The sequence below is a fragment of the Vipera berus genome, assembly GCF_964194415.1.
Source record: "Vipera berus genome assembly, chromosome: 12".
NCBI classification, from domain to species: domain Eukaryota; kingdom Metazoa; phylum Chordata; class Lepidosauria; order Squamata; family Viperidae; genus Vipera; species Vipera berus.
The window spans coordinates 8,075,793-8,102,537 of NC_138215.1; the positions used below are offsets into that span (position 1 = coordinate 8,075,793).

At 42.1% G+C, this 26,745-nt stretch overlaps 1 protein-coding gene across 1 annotated transcript in view; it reads left to right on the forward strand.

The window, feature by feature from the left end:
* Positions 1–26,745, forward strand: part of IGDCC3 (immunoglobulin superfamily DCC subclass member 3) — a gene marked incomplete at both ends in the record, with an annotated part of 118,331 nt that overhangs the window by 55,422 nt on the left and 36,164 nt on the right. Inside the window, 4 exons of the mRNA XM_081337013.1 lie at positions 11,421–11,565; positions 13,451–13,581; positions 17,841–17,978; positions 22,442–22,600. Coding sequence (XP_081193139.1) covers positions 11,421–11,565; positions 13,451–13,581; positions 17,841–17,978; positions 22,442–22,600 — 573 coding nt within the window. The remainder of the gene's footprint in view (positions 1–11,420; positions 11,566–13,450; positions 13,582–17,840; positions 17,979–22,441; positions 22,601–26,745) is intronic.

The window sequence follows — 26,745 nt, forward strand, 5'->3', positions numbered from 1 at the left end:
TATTATTATTATTATTATTATTATTATTATTATTATTATTATTATTATTATTATTATTATTATTATTATTATTATTATTACAGCCAAAACCAAGAGAGAGTGGTGTGGATGGAGACATAGGTAGTCTGAGAGACCTTGAGGTATTTTGTTCAGATCTGGGGCCTGGAGAAAAGAAAAGTTGGCTTCCCAACCCATCGCTTGGACAAGACAGATGTTTCCTGCATGGCTGGCTAGATGGAGGAAAGGGCCTTTTAGGCCCTTTCATATTTTCCTACACTTGTATTATTTTTAGTCTATTATCTCCTCTTCACCCCCAGAAAATCTATGAGGTCTGTGCTTTCCCTTCCTCCCCCGTCCTATTCCCAATGCTCCTGGAGAATCAAGAGGGCAGGGATTTTGTTCACACTTGGCTACTCACAAAGAAGCCTCCATTCATAGCAAGGCCCCCAGGGCCAGTCAGTGGCAGCTTTGGACAATAGCAACATTAGACACGGAGGCCGAAACTCCACTTTATGGCGAGGTGGCCTGAATAACCAGTGGTCTTCTTCTTCTGAGTGGTCTTTGCTGAGGGGGGGGGAAGGGAGAAAGGACTTGTTACAGTGTCTTTTTTCTGAACATCTCAAAAGCCTTGTAAAACTCTTAGAATGTCTAAAGCAAAGAAGGTTGGACAGGATGGGAAAGGAAGGAAGAACGCCTAGGGGGATTTGAAGACCCTCACATCCATCTCTTGAACTTTCTTTCTGTCCTTTAATTTCACTTCCTTTCATATCCTTAGACACCCCCCCACCCCCAAAGGGTACCCAGCCCCTGCCCTCTTCCTTCCTCCAGGGCGAAATCTCTGCAGATGCGTTGTTTGGCAGCAGTAATGTGAAGATGACTTGGGTGACTTACAATAAAATATAAATGAAAGAGAGTCACTACAGAAATGAGATGTTTGAGGAATCCACCAGAAGAGATAAAAATCAGAAATGAGATCATAAGAGAAAGAGCTAGCCTAGAACTAATCGTAAACGACATATTAAAAACAGCAAATAAAGTGGTTTGCTCACCTGGAGAGGATTCTGCAGAGATTCTCAGTCCTCCAGGTCATGGTTGTCCCAAAGATTCATTGTCCCAACAGGACTTTCTTGTTTTCCTTTGAAGACATTTAGCTTCTCACCCAAGACGTTTCTTCTGGATGGTGCGGAATGGAAGGATTTGTACTCCTTGCAGACAGCTAGTCATTTGCATTCTTTTAGTCGTTGAGGCCACCTGGAGGTTTATTTGGGTCGTCCGGGATCACTGGGAGAGGATGTCTTGGGATTCCCTCCTCATCCTCCTCCTCCTCCTCCTCCTCCTCCTCCTCCTCCTCCTCCTCCTCCTCCTCCTCCTCCTCCTCCTCCTCCTCTTCTCCCAAGAGGAGAAGGACAAAGTCTATGAGGCAGACCCAGAAGAAGACGGAGAGACAACCTCAATGACACCTTACAACAGCATCAAATAACAATGGTTGAGGTCTCCAGGAGACCAAGAACCAGAACGTTGTACATCCCTTGATAGCTAAGGTGGTTATAGAATGATAGAGAGATGGGCAGTCAATCAGCCGTGTCTGCAGCCTGCTTGGAATCCCACCCCTCCATTTAGGCCCAAGAGAAGACCCTTGGATGAGATCCTCCCAGGAGTCTTTTTCAGCACTTGCCTATAAATCGCCCAGAATCGCTTCAATACTGATATGGGCGATCATTTTCCCCATCTGCTATACAGATAAGTCCGTGGCTTACAAGCATTTCTTTAGTGACGATTTGAAGTTATGACGGCACTGACAAAAGTGGCTTATGACTTTTTTTTTTTGCACACTTAAGACCCTTGTAGCATCCCCACGGTCAGATGATCAAAATTTGGGTGCTTAGCAACTGGTTCCTATTGATGAGGGTTGAGCATCCCGGGCGGGTCTTGTCATCATCCCCTTTTGCGACCTTCTGTCCAGCAAGATCAATGGGGAAGCCAGATTCACCCAACAGCCGTGTTTCTCACTTAACAACTGCAGTGATTCACTTAACAGCTGAGGCAAGAAAGGTCATAAAATGGGGCAAAACGCACTTAACAACTGTCTCGCTTAGCAACAGAAACGTTGGCCTCGCTTGTGGCTGTAAGTCAAGAATTCTTAAGAAGAGGGGGAAAGGGGGAGGGGAGGAGATCAGCCCCCCCAGATTTATTGGGTAGCTACATCAAGTTACAGGGACTATGGGGGGCCCTGGGGCCTTTAGCAGTGCTTCCTCCTGCTCAGATGGCTGCTTCACGTGTCCTATACTTTGCATCTCTGTCCCTCTCCTTCCTTCTCTGCCTGGCATTGCTTCCACTTGATCTAATCCTGATCCTCTAATGATCCGAAGCACCCTTGGATTTGCTGGGAGACATTCCCTTAATGTTTCTCTCCTCCCTCTGCAAAATCTGGGGCCCCGGCTTCTTCCTTCTCACTAATGGTTTTCTGAATGAAAATAGATTGCCGGCTAATAGTTTCCATTTAGTTTGCCACTTAGTTTTCCAGGGAGGAAATAGGGTTTGGGTTTTGTTTGTGTGTGTGTGTGTGTGTGTGTGTGTGTGTCAGTGTGTGGTTTTTGTTTTTTTAAAGAATGCTTTCATTTTTATTTTATCAGATTTGCTACTGTCCCTATCAGATGAGTGAGCCAGCTAGCTGCTTGATTAAGGAGGGGTTTCACCAAGCCGTTGGCCAGAATAAGTTTCTCATAAGTATGGATGAGGCTCTGCTTTGGCCCTTTAATGGGAGCAAAGAGGGTTGATTGCGATGATAATAATAATGTTGCTGTAATAAGGGACACTAGGGCCCAGGATGGGGCTCTGGAGCGCTAGGCTGCTAGATGCATATGTATATATTTGTCAAGTGCCCAAATTCTGACCATGTGACTGTGGGAATGATGAAACGGCTATAACTGCGAGGACTGGTTGTAAGTCATTTTCTTTTCAGCAGTGGTTGTAGTTTTGGTCAACAAATGAATAAATCAAGGAGTACCTATATTGATCAAGCTGATTTCTTGGATTTTTCAGTTGACATTTGGGATTGTAAACTCTATCATCTTCTTGTGGTTGCAATTGTCAAACAACTGTACAACGTTTTGAGGCTCGGTCTCCCCAGATGAACATTTGCAGCTTGACCACGAGGCTCGTTTGCACCAAAAATCACTAGAAACTGCTGGCATTGCAACAGTAAATAAAATGTAGGCTGCATCGGTGTCTTTTCTTTTCTTTTTCTTTTTAAAGCAGTATTTTATAACACAAGCCATGAATGTTTAATGCAAGCTGCTTTGCCAAAGGTGGTGATTTTTCCCAGGCGCTGTTCATGAAAGACGCATCAGAAGGGTGCAGACCAGCATATTTTACTTAACATCCTCATCGCTGAATTATTTATGGTCTGCCTTGTTTTATTCATGATAAATATTAATACCGGCGTCTTTAGGAGGTGTGAGTCTTGCAGTGTTTTTACCTGGAAGAATGAGAATATTGCAATGAAGCGACGGCCGTGTTGTTTGTTACTTGGGCTGTCGTTGCTCAAATAAACGCTCCACTCCTGCAGTTCCCAGGGAAGGGCAGTATGTCCTCTCCGCAACCTTTTCCAGCAAACTTGCTAGAATCTAGCAGATTAGGGACAATTTCTTTTCATGTCTGCTTTGTTGGTTAGCTTCCTATTCAGCAAATTCAGAAGCTTGCCCAGGTATCATCTGGGAATTGGAAAGGACTTTCATTCTCAACCAGTGTTGTGAACTTTAGCTAAATTGAATGTAAAGTTGCAGGGTCCAATCTGAGTCAGTCACCGGGACCAGAGGTTTAATTTAGTCTTCCCAGCTTTTGCACTTGTGCAGGAGCCGATCCTCTCTGTAAGAGAAGACGTTCCATGAGGATGGGCTCCTGCACAAGTCCAAAAGCTGGGAAGACTTAAACCTCTGATCCCAGTGACTGACTCAGATTGGATCCTGAAACATTATCACGGGACACGTAGATAATGTTTCATTTGTGAATCTAAAAAGTACTCAAAAAAGTACTCAAAAAAGTACTCAAAAAAGTACTCAAAAAAAAAAGGAGAGCAGAAGATGCAAATCTTGGAATATACTAGATTTTTTTTTCTGACCATGTTACAGATTCAGAAAGTGAGAAAGCTAAATTTCTACCCATCAGTAGAAAGAGAGAGAGAGAGAGAGAGAGATGAAAGAGAGAATGGATAGATAGATAGATAGATAGATAGATAGATAGATAGATAGATAGATAGATAGATGATAGATAGATAGATAGATGATGGATGGATAAGATTATCTAGAAATAGACAGATAAGAAGGAAGGAGATTATCTAGATGGAGAGATAGAGGCAGATGAGACACAGAGAGAGAGAGACAGAGAGATGCACTCATTCCAATAAAAAAATTCTTTTTAAAAATTGTAAGATGATGGACTACCTGTACTGAGAAGGGTACATCTGAGTGGGTGAGCTACTTGCTTCATTTCAGCATAAGAAACCCCCAGAGAAATAAGATCTTGGGTTTAGGTGCTGCATCTGTTCTTAAAACTGCCCCGTGAAGAGCAACAGGGATTGGAAGGCGTCAGAATCATTTCAAGGGCAGCGCTGAACATATGCTCAGAGGTGCCACAAGGAAATTAAACGATGAAATAATATTAGATTCCTGAAAGAAAGCCTCCGTCTCTGTATACTGTGATTTATGCCTGCTGCAGCCAAGGGAACTCTCGGCAGGTTGCAATATATATAAACAATACCGTGAAATGTCTACGGTATAATAACTTCAAATAACAATCGCAACGGAAAGTAACGCCAAGAAGCTTCTATAATCATAAAAGTAGGGGGGAAATGGAGACAGGCAGTTCAGATACGAGCCATTATAGAACTAGATTTACAGGCTTAACTGAATAACAGATTTCATAACAACCCTGATAGCTTTGATGGTTGTTGTTGTTGTTGTTATTCCCCTCCTTTCCCATAGAATTCAGATTGGTGCATATGGGGATCTCCACTCTTTTTCACTCTCTCTGCTTCTATTCTGATGCCGCTGGGTGAGATCATCCGTCACCAGGGACTGAGATGTCATCAAGATGCTGATGATACTCGGCTGTATATTTCAGGATATCTCAGTCCGTGGTGAGTTAAGCGATGCTGGGACCTCCCTCTCTGCAGGGCCTGGAGGCTATTAGGGCTGGATGGGTAGCAGCAGGTTGAAACTGAACCCTGGGTTTGGGGTTCTTTGGTCCATGGAGAATTGCCACCTTTGGTCTTTGAGGAGAATTGCCACCTTTGGTCTTTGAAATGGGACAAATTGCCACGGCCAGCTCGCCACAGCCAACTCACCATGGGACAACCAGCTGCGGGACAATTGAACAATTCTATTTAATTATTTAAAATAAACAAAACATTATTTTAATTTTTGCCATTCACATTTCATTCTGTTCCTCCTTTTGTATCCTTTCTTCAATGATTCTATTCCACTATTTCTTTGGTATTAATCGGAGGTGGGATTCAGCTGGTTCGTACCACTTCAGCAGAACCGATAGCTAATTTTTTGTTGCCCAGGCTCAGAATGGACGTCCGGAAGTGGCATCCACGCAGAGAACCGGTTCTTCACCTATTTGAATCCCACCACTGGTATTAATGTAACTTTCGTCCTGCAGCAAGTTGACCGCAGCAAGTTGGTCATGGCGAATTGTCATAGACCCTTTGGTCTTAGATGTGGGGTGGCCCTGTTCCAAACAGACCCAGTGCATAATCTGGGGGTTCTCCTGGACTTGCAAGACCTGTGCAAAGAGCAGATGGCAGTCGTAGTCAGGAGGGCCTTTGCGTAACTGCGAGTTGTATGCCAGTTATGCCCTTTCCTGAACCAACAATCCCTACTCACGGTCACTCACGCCCCAGAGTCACCTCCCATCTTGACTATTGCAATGTGCTCTACATGGGCCTGCCCTTGAAAGTTGGCACAAAATGCAGCAGCCCGCATGGGTTTGTGCAGACCTTGGTGTATACATGTGTTATCTACCTTGTGGGAGCTGCATTGGTGGCCGGTTTGCAAATCAAGGTGCTGGTTGTCACCTTTAAAGCCCTCCATGGCTTGGGATCTGAGGAACCATCTCTTGCTGGTCACATCCACCTTTGGATGTGGAGAGTGGAGAGGCAAGTATGTTGTGGGTCCTGTCTCCTAAGGAGGTCCATCTGGCGGGACCCAGAAGAAGGGACTTCCCTGTGGTGGCTCCCTCCCTCTAGAACATCATCCCTCTGGAAATTAGATTGGCCCCCACCTTGACACTCTTTTGTAAGGCCATGAAGACATGGTTCTGCCAGCGGGTTTGGGGAACCCAGAGCAGCTCATTAAATGGCTGGTATGAGTGTGTGTTGTCTGGCGTGTGTGTGTTATTATTTTATTATTTTAATTTTATTTTATTATTTTTATTCCTTTTATGTTGTGTGTTGATTTCCTGTAAGCTGCCTTGAGTCTCTGTGAGCAAGTAGGCAGTAATATAAATTTTCTAAATAAATCATAGATCAAGTTAGCACTTTGTTGGTAGTCCTTGACTTACAGCAGCTCATATAGTGACCGTTCATAGTTACAACAGCATTGAAAAAAAGTGACTTAGGACCCTTTTTCACACACTGCGGCATCTCCAGGTTCACATGATCAAAATTTGGATACTTGGCAACTGGTTCACATTTATGACGGTCACAGTGTCCCCGGGGTCATGTGATTCCCCTTTTGTGACCACCTGACAAGCAAAGTCAATGGGGAAGCCAGATTGCTTAACAACCTAGTTACTGACTTAACAGCTGCAATGATTCACTTAACAACTGTGGTAAGAAAAGTCGCAAAATGGGTCAAAATTCACTTAACAAATGTCTCACTTAGCAACAAAAATTTGGGGCTCAATTGCGGTCATAAATCGAGGAGTAGCTGTAATCTATGTTGGATGTGGTTCCCCCAGTCCAGGGGTAGGCAACCTCGGCTCTTTTATGACTCATGGACTTCAACTCCCAGAATTCCTGAGCCAGCATAGCTGGAATTCTGGGAATTGAAGTCCATGAGTCATAAAAGAGCCAAGGTTGCTTATCCCTGCCCCAAGTCCAACGTGTTAATGGCTACAGTCAACTGTCCCTAAAATCTAAGCACGTTTATGTTCAGCCTCACTAGAGCACAGCAAGGTACAACAATACTTCTATTGTGCTTCTGCCATGGTCGGTTGATGCTCAGAGCTCTTTTCTTAATGCAATAAAACGCCATTAGTGTTGAAGGGGCTTCTCTAATTTAATAAACTGTTCCCAAATTGCATTAAAACCAGGTTTGGGTTAGGTTTCCCTTTGGGATGAGAAGGAGGCAAGAGAAGGGCTAAGGCTGAATCAGTATGGAAGGACTTCTCCTGAAATGCATCAATCTGGCACTTAGAGCCGTGGAGGTGGGGAGGGGGAAGGGGGTGTGTGAGGCAGCCCATCTTTAATGTATGAACCGACACGAGAAGCCTCCCATCTGTTGAGAGCCCAATGGGACTCTGAAGATGAGTGATGAATCGTGTCTGACATCTTGGTCCTCTCCCTTTAAAGAGAGGCACTAGTATTCTCTTTGACGTACGTTGCAGGGAAAAGATGGAGGTGCCCATGTCCACACGTGTGTTAATTCTTTACCGCTGTCGCCTGAAGGCATCTTGCAGGGGACAACAGAGGGGAAGCAGAACCAAAAGACACCCTTTTGCCATGGGGGTGGACAGCCGGCAGACAGAGTGGTTTTTTCCCCCAGGGTTGGTTTGATTAGGAATTAGCCAGGAACTTGGGGAAGGGTTGGATGTGAAGAAGCCCACCTTCCTTTCCTTGAAGGCTTCTGTTCTATTTAAAGAATAGAATAGAATAGAATAGAATAGAATAGAATAGAATAGAATAGAATAGAATAGAATAGAATAGAATAGAATAGAATAGAATAGAATGGAATGGAATGGAATGGAATGGAATGGAATAGAATAGAATAGAATAGAATAGAATAGAATAGAATAGAATAGAATAGAATAGAATATAGAATGAACAAGAATAGAATAGAATAGAATAGAATAGAATAGAATAGAATAGAATAGAATAGAATAGAATAGAATAGAATAGAATAGAATAGAATAGAATAGAATATATGGAATGGAATAGAATAGAATAGAATAGAATGGAATGGAATAGAATAGAATAGAATAGAATAGAATAGAATAGAATAGAATAGAATAGAATAGAATATAGAATGAACAAGAATAGAATAGAATAGAATAGAATAGAATAGAATAGAATAGAATAGAATAGAATAGAATAGAATAGAATAGAATAGAATAGAATATATGGAATGGAATAGAATAGAATAGAATAGAATAGAATGGAATGGAATGGAATAGAATAGAATAGAATAGAATAGAATAGAATAGAATAGAATAGAATAGAATAGAATAGAATAGAATAGAATAGAATAGAATAGAATAGAATAGAATAGAATAGAATAGAATAGAATATATGGAATGGAATAGAATAGAATGGAATGGAATGGAATAGAATAGAATAGAATAGAATAGAATAGAATAGAATAGAATAGAATAGAATAGAATAGAATAGAATAGAATAGAATAGAATAGAATAGAATAGAATAGAATAATGAAATGGAATAGAGAATAGAATAGAATAGAATAGAATAGAATAGAATAGAATAGAATAGAATAGAATAGAATAGAATAGAATAGAATAGAATAGAATAGAATAATGAAATGGAGAATAGAATAGAATAGAATAGAATAGAATAGAATAGAATAGAATAGAATAGAATAGAATAGAATAGAATAGAATAGAATAATGAAATGGAATAGAGAATAGAATAGAATAGAATAGAATAGAATAGAATAGAATAGAATAGAATAGAATAGAATAGAATAGAATAGAATAGAATAGAATAATGAAATGGAGAATAGAATAGAATAGAATAGAATAGAATAATGAAATGGAGAATAGAATAGAATAGAATAGAATAGAATAGAATAGAATAGAATAGAATAGAATAGAATAGAATAGAATAGAATAGAATAGAATAGAATAATGAAATGGAATAGAGAATAGAATAGAATAGAATAGAATAGAATAGAATAGAATAGAATAGAATAGAATAGAATAGAATAGAATAGAATAGAATAGAATAGAATAGAATAGAATAGAACAGAATAGAGAATAGAATAGAATAGAATAGAATAGAATAGAATAGAATAGAATAGAATAGAATAGAATAGAATAGAATAGAATAATGAAATGAAGGAATAGAATAGAATAGAATAGAATAGAATAGAATAGAATAGAATAGAATAGAACAGAACAGAACAGAACAGAACAGGAATAGAATAAATATGGAGGAATAGAATAGAATAGAACAGAACAGAACAGAACAGAACAGAATAGAATAGAATAGATAATAGAATAGAATAGAATAGAATAGAATAGAATAGAATAGAATAGAATAGAATAGAATAGAATAGAATAGAATGGAATAGAATAGAATAGAATAGAATAGAATAGAATAATGAAATGAAGGAATAGAATAGAATAGAACAGAACAGAACAGAACAGAACAGAACAGAACAGAACAGAATAGAATAGAATAGAATAGAATAGAATAGAATAGAATAGAATAACAGAGTTGGAAGGGACCTTGGAAGTCTTCTATTCCAACACCCTGCTCAGGCAGGAAACCCTATTCCGTTTCAGACAAACAGTGATCCAATCTCTTCTTAAAAACCTCTAGTGTTGGAACACTCACAACTTCTGGAGGCAAGTTTTTCCTGGATTGATTTATTTATTTAAAGGCAATCTTGAAAAAAGTGGGGGAAGGAGGGAGGGAGGGAGGAAAGAAGGAAGGACAGTCTTTTGAGGTAGGCCAGGTGAAGAAACAGGCAGGGCAGAGCTCCTTCTTGTAGTAAGGTAGAATTGCAGAACCTTGAAAGCCTGCCCAAGTTCCTCTCTGATCCATCACATCCTAAACATAATCAAGATGGGTTTGTTTTGAGCTGCTCTTTTATTCCTCCATCTCAGGTTGGTGGGATCTCTTTTCCAAGACCTTCTTAAACGGCAACTCATTCCTTCTTCCCTTTCTCATCTGCAGCTTTCATAATCAGAGGAGCACTGCGTTGCACTCTGATGACTTTGGGTTAGTGTGGTAGCTCGAGAGGTGTGAGCAACTGCATCAAGACGCAAAAGGGACTCTCCCAACGCTACATGCCTTCCAGAGTCCAGGGGCCAAAGCTAGGAGGGTCACCTGTTAGAGGTCTCTGGTCCTCTCTCGTTTTTGAAATCAGGAAAGAAGAATCCTCTCGGATCCAGGGCTTTGGGCAGTCACAGCTGCTGATGTTTGGGCTGTTCTTCTGAGCTTCTGTGGAAGAAAGGACAGAGTTGGAGGCTAAAGAAACGGCTCAGAGCTGTTGAGTGGGGAATTCAGTGCAACTCAAGCAACTTCATGATAGAGTTCATTTACTTGATAAGCCTATAATGAACTTTTCTATCTGCTTTGTGGAAAGAAACTCTCCTCTCCTCTCCTCTCCTCCCACCACCTCACAGCACAGTCTCTTGGAAGTAAAAATAGATGGCTGGTTTTAAAAAATGTATTATAATTTTTCTGTGCTTTTTTATGCTTTTAATTCCAGCATCTTATGTGCGTTATTTTACTTTCAAGAAAGCAGTAGCCTGCTTCACTGCATCTTAAGACAATGGCCAGGTTCTGATAAGATACCAAAGCGCAAACAGCCCATTTTATCACACACTCTAGAATGTTTGCATGAACACCTACCTGGGTTTTCCTGTGCGCTTCCACAGGGAGGGCCTTCTCAGGGTGCCGCCGGTAAAAGACTGCCGGCGGATAACACCCAGGAGGAGGGCCTTCTCGGTGGGTGCGCCTGCCCTCTGGAACCAGCTGCCCGTGGAGCTTAGGACCACCCCTGACCTTCGTTCATTCCGTCGGGACCTGAAGACCTGGCTCTTTGAGCTCTCCGGCCCAGGCTGAGAGTTTTTAATTGGGGTTTTATATTTTTCAGGGATCAAATTTAATTATTTTTAATTGTTTTTAACTTTTGTATTGTATTGACACTTTTAAATACCTTGTAAACCGCCCTGAGTCCTACGGGAAAAGGGCGGTATATACAAATTCAATAAACGTAAACTTCAATAAACTTAAACTTTTCCAGGAAGCAAAGACTGTTTTTATTCATTCATTCATTCATTCATTCATTCATTCATTCATTCATTCATTCATTCAATTAATGCAAACATCCAGGTCAAATACATGACTCTGGGCCATTAACAACGATTAAGGGTTATGCCGTATCAGGTGACCCCCCTTTTCAAATAGATTCTTAATTCTGAACGACGTGTCTTGTGTCTTCTCTTTTAGCTATATCTGACTTCCACGTACACCCCCAGAGTGCAGTGGTGGAAGAAGGAGGTGTTGCCCGCTTCCAGTGCCAGATCCATGGCTTGCCAGAGCCCATGATCATGTGGCAGAAGAATCATCTCCCCATCAGCACAGATAACAACAGGTAAACATGCCCGAACAACCCAAACTGGGTAGGATAGGAAGGTGCCTTCCCTTCTAAGAAGTCTGTTGATCCAGTTGTACAAGGTAGATGGAGTAAATACCTGCCAGTCATTTTGTCCCTGAAAATCACAGAAAGTCACCCTCGGCATCCGAGGGACAAGGCGGGCTATTTCACGAGCCACATCCCAGCCTGATTGAAGTGGGGCAGCCAATATCCTTCTTACTCTTTCCCTTCCTGCAAATGTTGTGTCTTGTCACCCAAAAAGGGAGAAAGGGCAACCCACAGACCTGTCCATTTGACCTCTGTACAGGCAGTCCTCGATTTACAGCAGCCACGGGACCCAACATTTCTCTTGCTAAGTGAAACACTTGCTAAGGGAGTTTTGCCCCATTTTACGATCTTTCTCACCACGGTTGTTAAGTGAATCACTGCAGCTGTTCAGTTAGTAACACAGGTTGTTGGGTGAATCTGGCTTCCCCATTGACTCTGCTTGCCAGAAGGTTGCAAAAGAGAATCTCATGACCCCAAGACATTGCAACCGTCATAAATGCGAGTCAGTTGCCAAGCATCTGAATTTACTGCAATGGTAGTGTGAAAAAAAGTCATAGGTCACTGTTTTCAGTGCCTTTGTAACTTCGAACTTCTGTGTCCTGCGTGTGTGTGTGTGTGTGTGTGTGTATAAATACTCTTTTGTCATGTTTATGTAGTGTATATTGGAGGTACTTACCCTTTGAGAGTTGAATGCAACAAAATTTCATTTTAATGTCTGCTGATTAGTGTACATTTAAAGTGACCATAAAGTATTCCATTCCATTCCATTCCATTCCATTCCATTCCATTCCATTCTATTCTATTCTATTCTATTCTATTCTATTCTATTCTATTCTATTCTATTCTATTCTATTCTATTCTATTCCTGCAATATCTATTCCATTCCATTCCATTCTATTCTATTCCTCCAATATCTATTCTGTTCTGTTCTGTTCTGTTCTGTTCTGTTCTATTCTATTCTATTCTATTCTATTCCTGCAATATCTATTCCATTCCATTCCATTCTATTCTATTCCTCCAATATCTATTCTGTTCTGTTCTGTTCTGTTCTGTTCTATTCTATTCTATTCTATTCTATTCTATTCTATTCTATTCTATTCTATTCTATTCTATTCTATTCTATTCTATTCTATTCTATTCTATTCTATTCTATTTGCACTTGGATTGGAATGTAACACTTAACAATAGTCAGAATGGGCTTCTCCCAAAAAAGTTATGGATATAATAGATGAGGAGAATGCCATGGACACAATGAATCTTGACCTCATCAAAGTATTCTGTAAGGTCTCTCACGATATCTTTATGAACAAAATGGCAAAATACAGACTAGATGAAAGAATTGTTGGATGGTGCTGTATGTTGTGCTGATTTCTTTCTAGAATTACTTTTTTTTTTCTTCTGAAGGTGATGTCAAGCCTTGTATTTATTATTTTCCTAATTAATTATTTTTAAAACCTGATCTCCCGTTCAAAGCAGCTTTCCCAAGGTTGGTATAGAATGTTCTCAAATTATAATTGTGAAAGTGAACAGAAAAAGGCACAGTACAGTTAACTATAAAAATGTTAATTGCTTTGAAAAATTCCATCGCAGCCTGCAGATTTCAGGATTAAGATGCCAAACACTCTGTGAAAATCGAAATAACTTTTTAGCATTGCAGGAATAATAAAGTAAGCTCAGCAGAAAGTCTCCTACAACCTTGGACAACTGCTTGTTGCAACTTACTGTAGGAATCCCACAAATGATACTGGGTTGAAATATATGAGAAAAGAGATTCCTTCAGAGACAGTAGTCCCAAGCACCTATCCCAAAAAAGTGTGTTTTCTGAATCCCTCAGGTACACATTGCTTCCCAAAGGAGTTTTGCAAATAACAGGACTCCGAGCCGAAGATGCTGGGATCTTCCACTGTGTCGCCAGCAACATTGCGAATGTGAAATTTAGCAGAGGAGCCAGGCTCACCGTCTCAGGTTGGTTGGAGAGGGATGGGTGGTGGGGTGGGGTGGGGTGGGATGGGGGTAGAGATCACAGGTAGTCCTCAACTTACGACCACAACTGAGCCCCAACATTTCTGTTGCTAACAGTTAAGAGAGCTTTCCCCCCATTTTAACGGCCTTTCTTGCCGCAATTGTTAAGTGAATCACTGCAGTTGTTCAGTTAGTAACATGGTTGTTAAGTGAATCCGGCTTCCCCGTTGACTTTGCTTGTCAGAAGGTCGCCAAAGCTGACCACCTGACCCCAGGGCACTGCCACCGTCGTAAGTATGGGTCGTTTGCCAAGCATCTCAGTTTTGATCACCTGACCGTGGGGATGCTGCAATGGCCGTAAGTGCGAAGAAGGGTCATAAGTCTTTTTTTTCAGTGCCGTTGTAACTTTGAACAGTCACTAAATGAACAGTTGTAAGTCGAGGACTGCCTGCATTTTTTTTCATCAGGATCCACTACACTGTTAAGAGAGCAGGAAATAGATGTCTCGGGCAGCAGTTATTCAGAAACGATGAACAACCGTGTCATCGTAGAGATTTGTGCAATACCTCTGCCCGGTACCTGTCCTGGACATGTTTAGCTGGCCTTTTGCACACAAAAGGCACATCTTTCAAATTTGATCCATGAGGTGTAATGGTTGGGTATCAGAACTGTCACTCAAAGCAAGATAATGCAAGAAACTACTTTTCCAGTTTCTTTGCCAAGAGAAGTGAAAAAGAGGAACGTGAGAGGAAAAAGGGTCTGATGGAAAATCAGAAGCCCTAATCTTGGGAAAAATACATCTATTTGGCGCCAGGGAAGGAAAGGATTGACAGCCCGCGTGTCTCCCTGTAGCATTCAAGGAACCAAGTGAATTGTTTCATGAAATAATTCAGATCCTTGTTTGAACATCAGTGAGGTGATACCTTCTCTAGTTTCCACCAAATTGCACGACCCCAAATAACGCTCTCATTCAGAAACTGACCTGGCATACGAAGGCGATACGGAAAACTATACAACTATCCCATCGTGGAATTCCAGCAGATTTTAAATTCTGCAACGTTTCCAGAGTTTTAAACAGCTTCTTTCTGTTAAGTCCCTTTAAGCCTCCCTCCCTTCTGCATGCTTACTGCTTTTATCAATCGATGAAAGGCTGAGGACTGCTGTGAAAGCAGTCTGGGGTTTTGGGTGGTTGTTTTTTTGAGTGCAGGTGTATCAGGCTGTTTTGCCAAGGGCGAGGGGGTTTACGGGCGTAATTCCATAACCTCTTGGCTTGCTGTACGGCAGTAGCTCCCAACTTTTGGGGCTCCAGGGACCAGTTCTGTGGAGACAGGTTTTTCCATGGACTGGGGGGCGGAGCATGGTATTGTATGCTGCCTGCATCCCGCAGGCTTCAATTGTTTATGTGGACTGGTTTCTGGCATGCCACAAACTGGTGCTGATCCATGGACCAGGGATTGGGGACTTTGGCTTATGGGATTCTTCAGCCGTCACCTGGCGAGGGATTGTGGCTCTATCACAAAACACAGGCTTCATCTGCAGAAGGCCCCAGATTCAAAAAGTCGGGGAAGATGGTCTGAGCATCACAGTTCTTGGTACACGTAGTCAGTCCTCGACGTACGACCACAATTTTTGTTGCTAGGTGAGACCTTTGTTAAATGAGCTTTGCCCCATTTTACGACGTTTCCTGTCACAGCTGTTAAGTGAATCACTGCAGCTGTTAAGTGAGCAACACGGCTGTTGAGTGAATCTGGCTTCCCCATTGACTTTGCTTGTCAGAAGGTCACAAAAGGGGATCACGTGACCCCGGGACACTGCATAACTGTCATAAGCATGAGTCAGTTGCCAAGACGCTGAGATTTGCTCACGTGGCCCTGCGGATGCTGCAAGGCTTGTAAGTGAGAAAAACATAAGCCATAAGTCACTTTTTTCAGTGCCATTGTAACTTTGAACGGTTACTAAATTAACTGTTGTAATTTGAGGACTGCCTGTATTCCTTGAAAGGTGCTTCCTCTGTCGAGTGCCACTGTTTTTCTTTGGTACCTGCTTTGTTGTTGTTAGTTGCGAAGTCGTGTCCGACCCATTGCGACCCCATGGACAACGTTCCTCCAGGCCTTCCTGTCCTCTACCATCTTCTGGAGTCCATATAAGCTCATGCCTACTGCTTCAGTGATTCCATCCAGCCACCTCATTCTCTGTCGTCCCCTTCTTCTCTTGGTACCTGCTTAGCATATTTTTTTTAATTTATATTTCACATTTCTGAATCACCCATCTCCCTCCAAGAGGGACTCTGGTTGATGTACAAGAAAGCATCAAAATAAAAAAGCAGTATATAAAAATGAAAAAGTTAGAGTTGAAATTTTAGAATTAAAAAAATTTAAAAATTACAATTTTCTTAAAGGAGGAAAGAATAATTAAAACCAGTTAAAATCAGCTGACAAAGGCAAAGGGATTGTTCTCCTGGCACCAGCCAACCTCGTGAAGGTGTGTTCCTTTGGGCTCCCTGGGAAAGGCCTCAGAGCCACGTTTTAACCCTTTTTCAGAGGTTTATACTTGCTGATTGGTGTCTTCATTTATAAGTTAAGACTTCGGTCTCTTTCGTGAGAGAATGCCCAATCTTCATCAAGAACAGAGTTGGAAGGGACCTTGGAAGTCTTCTACTCCAGACCCCCCTGCTCAAGCGGGAGACCCTATATCATTTCAGGCAAAAAAAAAATGGCTGTCCAATCTCTTCTTAAAAACCTCCAGTGATGGAGCACCCTCAACTTCCTTCTGCTGGTTAACTGTGTTCCCATTGTCAGGAAATTTCTCCCTAGTTCTAGATTGGTTCTCTTCTTGATTAGTTTCCATCTGTTGCTTCTTGCCTTGCCTTCTGGTGCTTTGGAAAGTAGGTTGACCACCCTCTTCTTTGTGGTAACCCCTTAGATACTGGAGCAGTGCTATCAGGTCACCCTTGGTCCTTCTTTTCTTTAGGCATTTCACTTACTGAAAGTCTCTCCTGACTGACAGGGTAAAGTTTTTCTGGTCTTGGTATGAAAGCCTACTTCTTGGTCCTTCCGTCCTTCTATGGTCAAGAGAGCAGAACGTTCCCAATCAATCAGCTTTGTCACAATCACAGACCAGGCCAAGTTCCAGTACATGGCTCTGGATAATAATTAAAAGCAAAAGATATGAGCTACATAATATTCAGTAAAATCAATATAACACCCAGTAATACATCATCAGGGACGCGGTGGCTCAGTGGGTTAGGACGCTGAGCTTGTCGATCAGATGGTCGGCAGTTTGGCGGGTCGAATCCCGAGTGCCGCGTAGCAGAGTGAGCGCCTCTTACTCGTCCCAGCTTCTGCCTACCTAGCAGTTCGAAAGCACGTAAAAATGCAAGTAGAAAAATAGGGACCGCTACGGTGGGAAGGTAACAGCGTTCCGTGCACCTTTGGCATCTAGTCATGCCGGCCACATGACCACGGAGACGTCCTCGGACAAGCGCTGGCTCTTCGGCTTTGAAACGGAGATGAGCACCGGCCCCTAGAGTCGGAAACGACTAGCACGCATGTGCGGGGGAACCTTTACCTTTACTTTTAATGCATCATCAGAAAGAAATGTCCATCTCCCTACACTCTGAAGTCCCCCTTTTTATATGCAATTTGTTCACAGTTTTTAATATGGGTAAAGACAAATATAAAGAAAAAGAGAAAATGTAGAAAGCAGAACAGTAAAATAAAGAAACAGAAATTCAGAAACAGAAAAAAATAAGCAAATTTTGACTTTCTTTTCAACAGTTATAAGCAACCTCATTTCCCTTCTTCCTTCTCAAGGATTCCCAAAATCCTTTCTGCCCTTTATTCAATCCTTTTTCAATCGTCAAATCCGCAAATCCACATTTAAATTTTTCTATGGAGATTCTCAGTCATCCGGGTCATGGTTGTCCCAAAGGTGCATTTTTCAAAATGGCGAATTTTTTTCCTTGAAGGCATTTTGCTTCTCATCCAAGAAGCTTCTTCACTTCTGACAGAATGGTGGAGAATCTCCACCATTCATTTAGAACTGAAGAAGCTTCTTGGATGAGAAGTGAAACATCTTTAAAAAAAACAAACAAAGCCTAGTTGCCTTTTGAAAAAAAGCTAGTTTGCCATGTTTCCACCAGAAGGTCCTTCTACACGTTGAAATTCCTTTCCTTAGAACCTTGGCTTCTGTCCACTTCTAATATAAAATATTTGCAAAAAGGAAATACGAAAGGTTTTGCTTTTCTGCTGTTTACTGCACAGGCTCTCCTTCTGCTGTTTACAAAGATCCTATGATCCTGGTGGGACCTGAGAACTTGACCCTGACGGTGCACCAGACTGCCATCTTGGAATGCATTGCAACTGGGAATCCCAGGCCTATTGTCTCCTGGAGTCGACTTGGTGGGTATTCCAAATCTATAGCCTGTCCTCTTGACAGGATAGCTTGTATATTACTTTGATCTAGTCAGAGGATCTCCTGGCGTCTTATTCTTTGGTTGGGCAAAGTGTCTGCCTTGTGTTCATACTTGCGATATTGGAAGCAGCTGCACGTAGACATCTGGATTTAGGATGCATAGAGGATGCAATGATTTATTATTATTATTATTATTATTATTATTATTATTATTATTATTATTATTATTATTATTATTATTATTATTATTATTATTATTATTATTATTATTATTATTATTATTATTTGATGATAATAATAATAATAATAATAATAATAATAATAATAATAATAATAATAATAATAATAATAATAAGAAGAAGAAGAAGAAGAAGAAGAAGAAGAAGAAGAAGAAGAAGAAGAAGAAGAAGAAGAAGAAGAGGAAGAAGGAGGAGGAGGAAGGGACCTTGGAGGTCATCTAGTCCAACCCCCTGCTCAGGCAGGAAACCCTATACCATTTCAGACAAGTGGCAGGCCAGTCTCTTCTTATTTATATCCCACCTTTATAATGCTTCCTCCTCCTATTTTTCCCACCACAACTCTATGAAATAGCCTGAGCTAGGAAAGAGGGAATCTAAAGCTAACTAAGTCATACAGGAGAAAGGACTGGAACTCATGGTTTTAGTCCAGTGCTTTAACCACTGCATCAAACTGAATCTCTGTATTTGTGTTACGATTGCTTTATTTGCTTTGGATTAAAGGGGGCACAATGGCTGAGTGGTTAAAGACGCTCAGCTTGTCAGCTGGAGAGTTGACAGGCGAGTGTGCCACACGATGGGGTGAGCTTCTGTTACTTGCCCCAGTTCCTGCCCAGCTTGAAAGCATGCAGATATGAGCAGATGAACAGATACTGCTTCAAGTGGGAAGGTAACTGCATTCTGTGTGCTTCGGTGTATAGTCATGCTGGCCACAGGACCATATCACAGGACAACACTGGCTTCCTCGGCTGAAACAGAAATGAGCACTGCCCCCTAGAGTAGGAAATGACTGGACAGGGGAAATCTTTACCCTTACCTTTTGACCTTTGTCTTAAACTTGCCTGAATGTGTTTTAAGGCCAAATAATGACACTCCATATCATATTCTAGATTACTTCTCCACCATGTCTTTTCAATGTGGTTGGTCTCCATTCTCTTCTATGTTTTATGGGAATGACCAGCATAGAGAGTCCCTTGTAGGGTGATGTATATGGATGATGAAGCTGGTTCAGAACTGCCTTCTCCAACTCTTTGCCCTCCAGATGTCTGACCATATTGAATGGGAGTGGTGGGGATATTGTAGTGCATCAGATCTGGAGTGGAGTGGGGGAAGTTGTCCTAGAACGAGCACTCCGCTAAGACCCTTGCTACAACTCATGTCATTTATTTAGATTAGTTTCCAAAGCATAAGAATTTTCAGGTGTGTGGACTTCAAATCCCAGAATTCCGCAACCAGCATGGCTATAAATGAGAATTCTGGGACTTGAAGTCTATGCACCTACCTGGACAATACCAAAGATAGCAAATACTAATCTAGGTTTAATTCCAAACACAAAGAAACACTCAAGACCCATAGAGACCCCCCCCAAAAAAATATCCTTAGAAAATGAAATGGAAGAGGAGCTTGTTTTGCCATTTGGTATGCAAGTATCTTGCAAGTAACACACATACCATGCCAGCCATTTTGTGAGTGCCCGTAAAATGTTCTCAAAATGCTAAATCTGATCTCTGGTTCCCAAAAGTTAAAAGTATCCTGTCCTAGGTGAATTTCAGAGGAAAATGGATTCAGATTATACAAGAGGTTCAGCAAAATACAAATCCGCTTGAGGGTTTGGTTGCTAGGTTAAAAGTTAATACTTTTAAAGTCACTGTAGGAGGAAAGCCAAATTAATTTTTCATGCTAAAAAAGCAGAAGGATTAAGCAAATCTTTCCCTACAAACAAATCCTGCTAAAAGATCTAGCTGCTCATGAAAGCCTGTGTATTTTAACAAAATTGGTTGGTTAGAAAAGGTGTTGTTGGATTCTTCTGATTTAATACTTCTGAACTGAGCAAAGTCTCAATTAACAGCTTACTCGGGGATGGGGGGGGACAAACTTACAAATATAAAGGGAAGATTCCCCACACACACACCGCCGCCAAGAGAGGAATGGTGCATTCAAGTTCCCCCCCCGCCCCCCGAAAAAGAGAAAGACTTTTTGCTACTCCTGTTGGAATTGCATCTTCATCTTTCTAAGACCCTCTTCCCTTCAACGGATGTACACACACTCAGGTGCCTCTTTCAGAACACACGGCAATTATTTGTGCTTCTTTGAAAGGCTTGCAGATAAACGTTTCTCTTACAGGTTTCTTGTGGTTTGACATCTATAAAAGGATCACAGACTTAACAAGTCTGTTCTTTAGAGAATTGGAAATGCGTGCAAAAAGGAAAAAAAAAAGAGCCCAGAATATTGGAATTATTGTCAGACTGGGGGAGGGGGGGGTGTAGTGAGAAATAAATAACTAAGCACCACCCTCCTTTCCCAAAACCCCTCCATATGACAGCAGTAAAGCCCAATTAATTGGATAATGTATTGGCACAGGACTCTGCCATTCCCCCCCCCCTTTCTGGCTGACAGCTCTCTCTGAATATTTTAGAAACAATAAAGTCCATTTCAGCTTTGCTTCCATCCAGTATTTCAACCCTTTCGGTCACCTTTTTTCCCCTCCCTGGGAAAAAGAGAGATGAGAGTTGGGGGGGTTGAGTGTAAATAATTTGTTCAGGATTTTCCGTTGAAAGGTGCAATCGAGCCGAATCTGAATTTTTTAACGCAGACCTTTATGTCAGACACTCCGGCAAAAAAATTCCGCTTCTTAAACGCTAGGCAGATTTTGCTTTACATTTTGTTTTTGTTTTTTTTACTATGTACTAGGTGCAGTCAGCCAGCTGTTTAATGGCAGGAATGCTTGGGCAACGCCTGGCCCTCCTTCCCCAGAAGCTAGGAAACTTAAAAGGGCCTTCCCCACTTTTGCTGAACCCACCCACCTACTCCCCAAAATAGCTTTGAAATGAAAATAGTTTGAGGTGGGAGATAGGCTGACAAATGTTTAATACCTGAAGGTTTTCTGAAATTGCCCCACACCCTGAAATACGAATTAACTCAATGGTTTTATGTTTGTGTAATCTTGGGGCGGGGGACACGGGGGAGTCATTTCCGCTTATTTCCACTCCCTTTGGAAGAAGACGTCCTTCCGTTTATGGGTAGTCCTCAAGTTATGATCATAATGAAGCCTGTTCATCATGGTGATAACTTACGAGGGTCGTAAATCAAGTCACATGATCAACCTGATTTTATAACCTTTTTTTGATAAGGGTCATTATGTGAATCCATGGTTTGCTAAGGGCTGGTTTTGGAAGTAAATGCAAATTTTCGGCAAAACCATTGTAAAACTCAGTTACATGACCACAGGATGCTACAATGGGTTGTGAATAATGCTTGAGCACCTGGAGTGTGGTTATGTGACGAGTCGGGCAACGATTGGAATTTGGGTCATAAGTACCCCATGTCATAACTTCGAATAGTCACATAAGTCAAGGACTACTAGCATAATGCTCATTGTGTACCTACCATTTTCTATCAATGATTGTTTCCTAACCGTACCCACCAGGAACTCATATTTGCTGGAGCAAAAGAGAGTGGGTTCATGAACCATGATAATATAGAGCCAGCTTGATCTAGAGGTTGAGGCACCAGGTTAGAAAGTGGGAGACTGTGAGTTCTAGTCTTGCCATGAAAGCCAGCTGGGTGACCTTAGGCTAGTTCCTCTCTCTCAGCCCAAGTCGCCTCAAAGAGTTATTGTTGTGGGTAAAATAGATATAATAATAATAATATTATAATAATAATAATAATAAGTTGGAAGGGACCTTGGAGGTCATCTAGTCCAACCCCCTGCTAAGGCAGGAAACCCTATACCATTTCAGACAAATGGCTGTCCAGTCTCTTCTTAAAAACTTCCAGTGTTAGAGCATTCACCACTTCTGGAGGCAGGTTGTTCCACTGGTTAGTTGTTCTAACTGTCAGGAAGTTTCTCCTTAGTTCTAGGTTGCTTCTCTCCTTGACGGAGGGAAGAGAAAGGAGAAAAGAGAGTTAGATATGTTCGCCATCTTGGGCTATTTAAAAAAAACAATAAGGGTGGGATAACAATATTTTTTTTAAAAAAAATGGATCAGGGTGCCCCCATTTTGCAGTCAAAAAAATTAAGCATGGTTGCCAATATATGTGATCAAAGCTTGAATTTGCACTGTTGCAGCCGCCATCTTGGCTTGTTTGACAGGGTGGCATGTGAGATGCACACTTTGCCGTTCTTCTTTAAAGGAGGGTAATCCCAACTGGCTTGGTCAGTCTGTAAGCAGGACAGGGGGGGAATAACCTTACTTCTTTCTTTCCTATTCCAGATGGGCGCCCAATTGGTGTGGAAGGAATTCAAGTCCTTGGAACTGGCAATCTCATGATTTCAGACCTCACCGTGCAGCACTCTGGGATATACGTGTGTGCGGCCAATAAGCCTGGCACAAGGGTGAGGAGGACAGCCCAAGGAAGACTCGTGGTGCAAGGTAAGACTCCTAACTGCGGAAATGCTTCTTCGCACCGCAGGGGACCCTAAAATGGGTTTCCTTGAATTTTATTCATCAGTCAGTTGAAACAATGAGTGACTTTGTCCCATCCGTTCAGAATTTCCTTTTCTGCTTAAGAACATTAACAAGCATCAGGTTTCAACTGCAAGTGTTTGTGGCAGTACATGAGAAAATGCTGTGCTTTAGTTAGAGTTCGCCGAGTTGCAAGTGGACAAGACAAATTGTTTCCTCTTGCTTGTTTCTCCATTTCCCTTTCCTTCTTCTGCTTTTTCGTCTCCTTTTTCCTCCTCTTTCTCCTTCTTCTCTTCCTTCTCCTTCCCCTTTTCTTCTTCCTCCTCCTCCTCCTCCTCCTCCTCCTCCTTTCCCCTCCTCTTCAGTTTATTACAACGATGTTGTTTCTTTCTCTCTTCTTTCTTTGTGTTATTTTAGCTGCACTTAATCCTCTCCAAAGATTTAAAGAAGGATATTCAGTGATCTCAGGAGGACTAGTTAAAAAGAGATCCAGAAGTCACAGTTTGCCTGCAGCTTCCCTTCCCTCACCTAAGGGAACATTGATAATGTTGTCAAGGAGGCAAAGAACATCATGTCCCTTATGATACAATTGCACAAGTGACACACAGAGATAATCCTTGAATTTATGACCACAGTTGGGAGCAGAATCGCCAATGCTAAGTAGAGATTCATTGTCATTAAGTTGCAACCAATTTTACGACCATTTTTGCTGCTGTTGTTAAGCGAATCTGGCCTTGTCAGAAGCCTCCTGGGGAGGTTGCAAATGGTGACCACATGACCTCAGGATGCTGGAATCCTCTTTGGTACCAGCTTATTGCCAAGTGCCCAAATTTTGATCCCATGATCATGGGGAGACTGGGACAGTTGTAAGTGAGAGGCTGATTATAAGTCACTTTTTTCAGCATCGTCATAACTTTAAATGATCATTAGATGAATGGTCGTAAGTCAGTGACCACCTGTTTTATAGATCATGATGGCTGTTACATTGTGGCTTGTAGCGGGCACCTTAAGTTTCAAGACCAGGATGGGAACAATTTCATTTTGCTGGAAGACTCTAGCGAACTGTTTCTGGCCAATATTGACAGGATTAGAAGGCATAGTGTTGCAGCTACTTTAGGATTCCAGATTTGCTACTCAGAAATGGTTGACACTCTGGCAGTTCAAGCCCTGGTAGCACTGTGGGGTGGAGTGAGCTCCCGTCACTTGCCTCCAGCTCCTTTCCTGCCCACCCACAGTTTGAAAACATTATTGTGAGTAGATAAATAGGTACCACTTTGGTGGGAAAGGCTAGTTGCTTGGGGAGAACAAAAGCCAGCACTGGACCTGCCCAGACACAAGATGAGATTGGCAGAAGAGGCCCTTGAAGATGTCATTAACCTGAATGCCACAAGATGATGCAGATGATGCAAGCTAGTTCGTCCTCTGTGGTGCACCGTAGATAAGCATGCAGCCACGAAACCAAACGAACTACAACTGGGCTGTCAGGACTACTCTGTAAAGTATACCATAGGAAATAAATAAATTGACAGGGATTATTCCAAATGAATCAGTGCTTTAGCTCAGCCTGCCACCACTCCTTACTCAAGGCATCTATAACAAGTCCTACTAATGTCATTGTTGTGTTTGTGGGATTGTGTCACAGTGCTTGATATCACCTGCCTCCATTCCTCTGAAGTAGAGCGATGCCCTCCTATTCCCCAAGTGGATCATAGAGTCCAGGAATGTGAAGACCAGCTAGTTATGCCATGCCACGTTTGAGGTGAGGGCAGTCCTCACACATTTCTACAAGATGGTGTTCGCTCTCTGTAACTTTTGATCTTCCTATCAGATAATACAATGTTACCTTGGTGCTCAACTGCTTTGAAACTCATCAGATTTGGTACTGAAAGCATTTTGACATGAAAATTTTGTCCTGATACTCATCATTTTTTGTCCCGATACTCAACACACAAGCTGGAATTTGTCAATGTCGGCTACCTTGTGACTCACTACATTATTCCTTAAGGGAAAGATTTGTCTGGTACTCATCATTTTTGCTACTCATCGCCCCTCCCGGAACCAATTAATGATGAGTACCGAGCTACCACTGTAAAAATTCAACACAGTCAAATGCCAATTCTTTCCTTTTTATTTATATAATTACATTTTAGGTCCAACAGACCGAAGTTTCATTCTGTGGAATAAGACACTGTAGGAGAAGAGTCCTATTCATCTGTGGTAGCAAATATCAGACATGTCTGGTAATATTTTTTTCAACTGATATGATTGATTCAATTCATAAGCTTTCCGGATCAAGCACATGACATAGAGCCAGCCCATCAATGCATCCGATGAAGTGAACTTCAGTCGCCAAAGCTGATGCCCTTTTCATAAAAAAAATTTTTTTTGAGTTTTGCTGAGAGCAGTCAGACAAACAACTGCCTGTGCAGGTGTAGTTCTTAACCACTAGTAAATGGACTAAATAAAAGTTGCTTGGTTTGTTTATTTTCTGGTTCTGTTCTGAAAGAAGAGGAAGAGGGAGGAGGAGGAGGAGGAGGAGGAGGAGGAGGAAAAAGAAGAAAGAAGAAAGAAGAAGAAGAAGAAGAAGAAGAAGAAGAAGAAGAAGAAGAAGAAGAAGAAGAAGAGGAGGAGGAGGAGGAAGAAAGAAGAAGAAGAAGAAGAAGAAGAAGAAGAAGAAGAAGAAGAAGAAGAAGAAGAAGAAGAAGAAGAGAGGAGGAGGAGGAGGAGGAGGAGGAGGAGGAGGAAGAAGAAGAAGAAGAAGAGGAGGAGGAGGAGGAGGAGGAGGAGGAGGAGGAGGAGGAAGAAGAGGAGGAGGAGGAGGAGGAGGAGGAGGAAGAAGAAGAAGAAGAAGAAGAGGACGAGGAGGAGGAGGAGGAGGAGGAGGAGGAAGAAGAAGAAGAAGAAGAAGGAAGAAGAAGAAGAAGAAGAAGAAGAAGAAGAAGAAGAAGAGGAACTACTTAAGGGAGATGCTCAAATGGATTCCAGCACTGCCTCTTCCCCACCCCCTTTTTCACCGCAATATTGGGCCTCTACCCCTGATCTGGCAGCCGGTGGAAGTCCTTTGAAATTATGTGCATGTTGTTGTGCACAAGAAAATCCTACCCCACCCCCTCCCCTGTCCTGGCAGCTCCTAACGACGATTCCGAAAAGCCACTTTTAATGACCGTGGCCAGAAAGGGGTTTCTTGAATGTTTGCTGAGTCTTCAGTCTCCATGGTGAAGTTTTTGCAGAGAAGGCCTTTTTACCAACAAAAAAAAGGGGGAAAAAATAGAGGAGGTAGCTAAAACAACCCAGCTGGCAGCCCAGTGTTGAATGGTGCCTTAATCCTTTCCTGATTACAAGCCCTCATTTTGTCTTTGAAGTCGCCCGCTTCCCCTTTCTCATCAGCTTTTCTCGTGAATCATTTGGGCTTGATGAGCTTCGGAATCTAAAATTCTATATATATATATATATTTCCCACCCAACCTCCCTAATTGGACATTTTCACAAGAGTGGAAAAATGCAAAGACCCAACGTTGCCCTAGGGCTGAAGTTGCTTCTTTTTGTCAGGTGGGCTCAGAACGGTTTCCCTTCTCAGAGACAGCAAGATTTTTGCAGGATCCAATCTGGGTCAGTTCCCGGGACCAGAGGTTTAGTCTTCCGAGCTTTCGGACTCATGCTGAAGCCCATCCTTGAGGAACAACTCTCTATCGGAATGTGTGCTTTGGGCTATTCTATGCATGGTATAAAGGGACGCGGTGGCTCAGTGGGTTAGGACACTGAGCTTGTCGATCAGAAGATATCGGCAGTTTGGCGGGTCGAATCCTGAGTGCCGCGTAGCAGAGTGAGCGCCTGTTACTCATCCCAGCTTCTGCCAACCTAGCAGTTCGAAAGCACGTAAAAATGCAACTAGAAAAATAGGGACCACTACGGTGGGAAGGTAACAGTGCTCCGTGCGCCTTTGGCGTCTAGTCATGCCGGCCACATGACCACGGAGACGTCCTCAGACAACTGCTGGCTCTTCGGCTTTGAAACAAAGATGAGCACCGGCCCCTAGAGTTGGAAACGACTAGCACACATGTGCAGGGGAACCTTTACCTTTATGCATGGTATGGTCTCCAGGACAAGCCTCA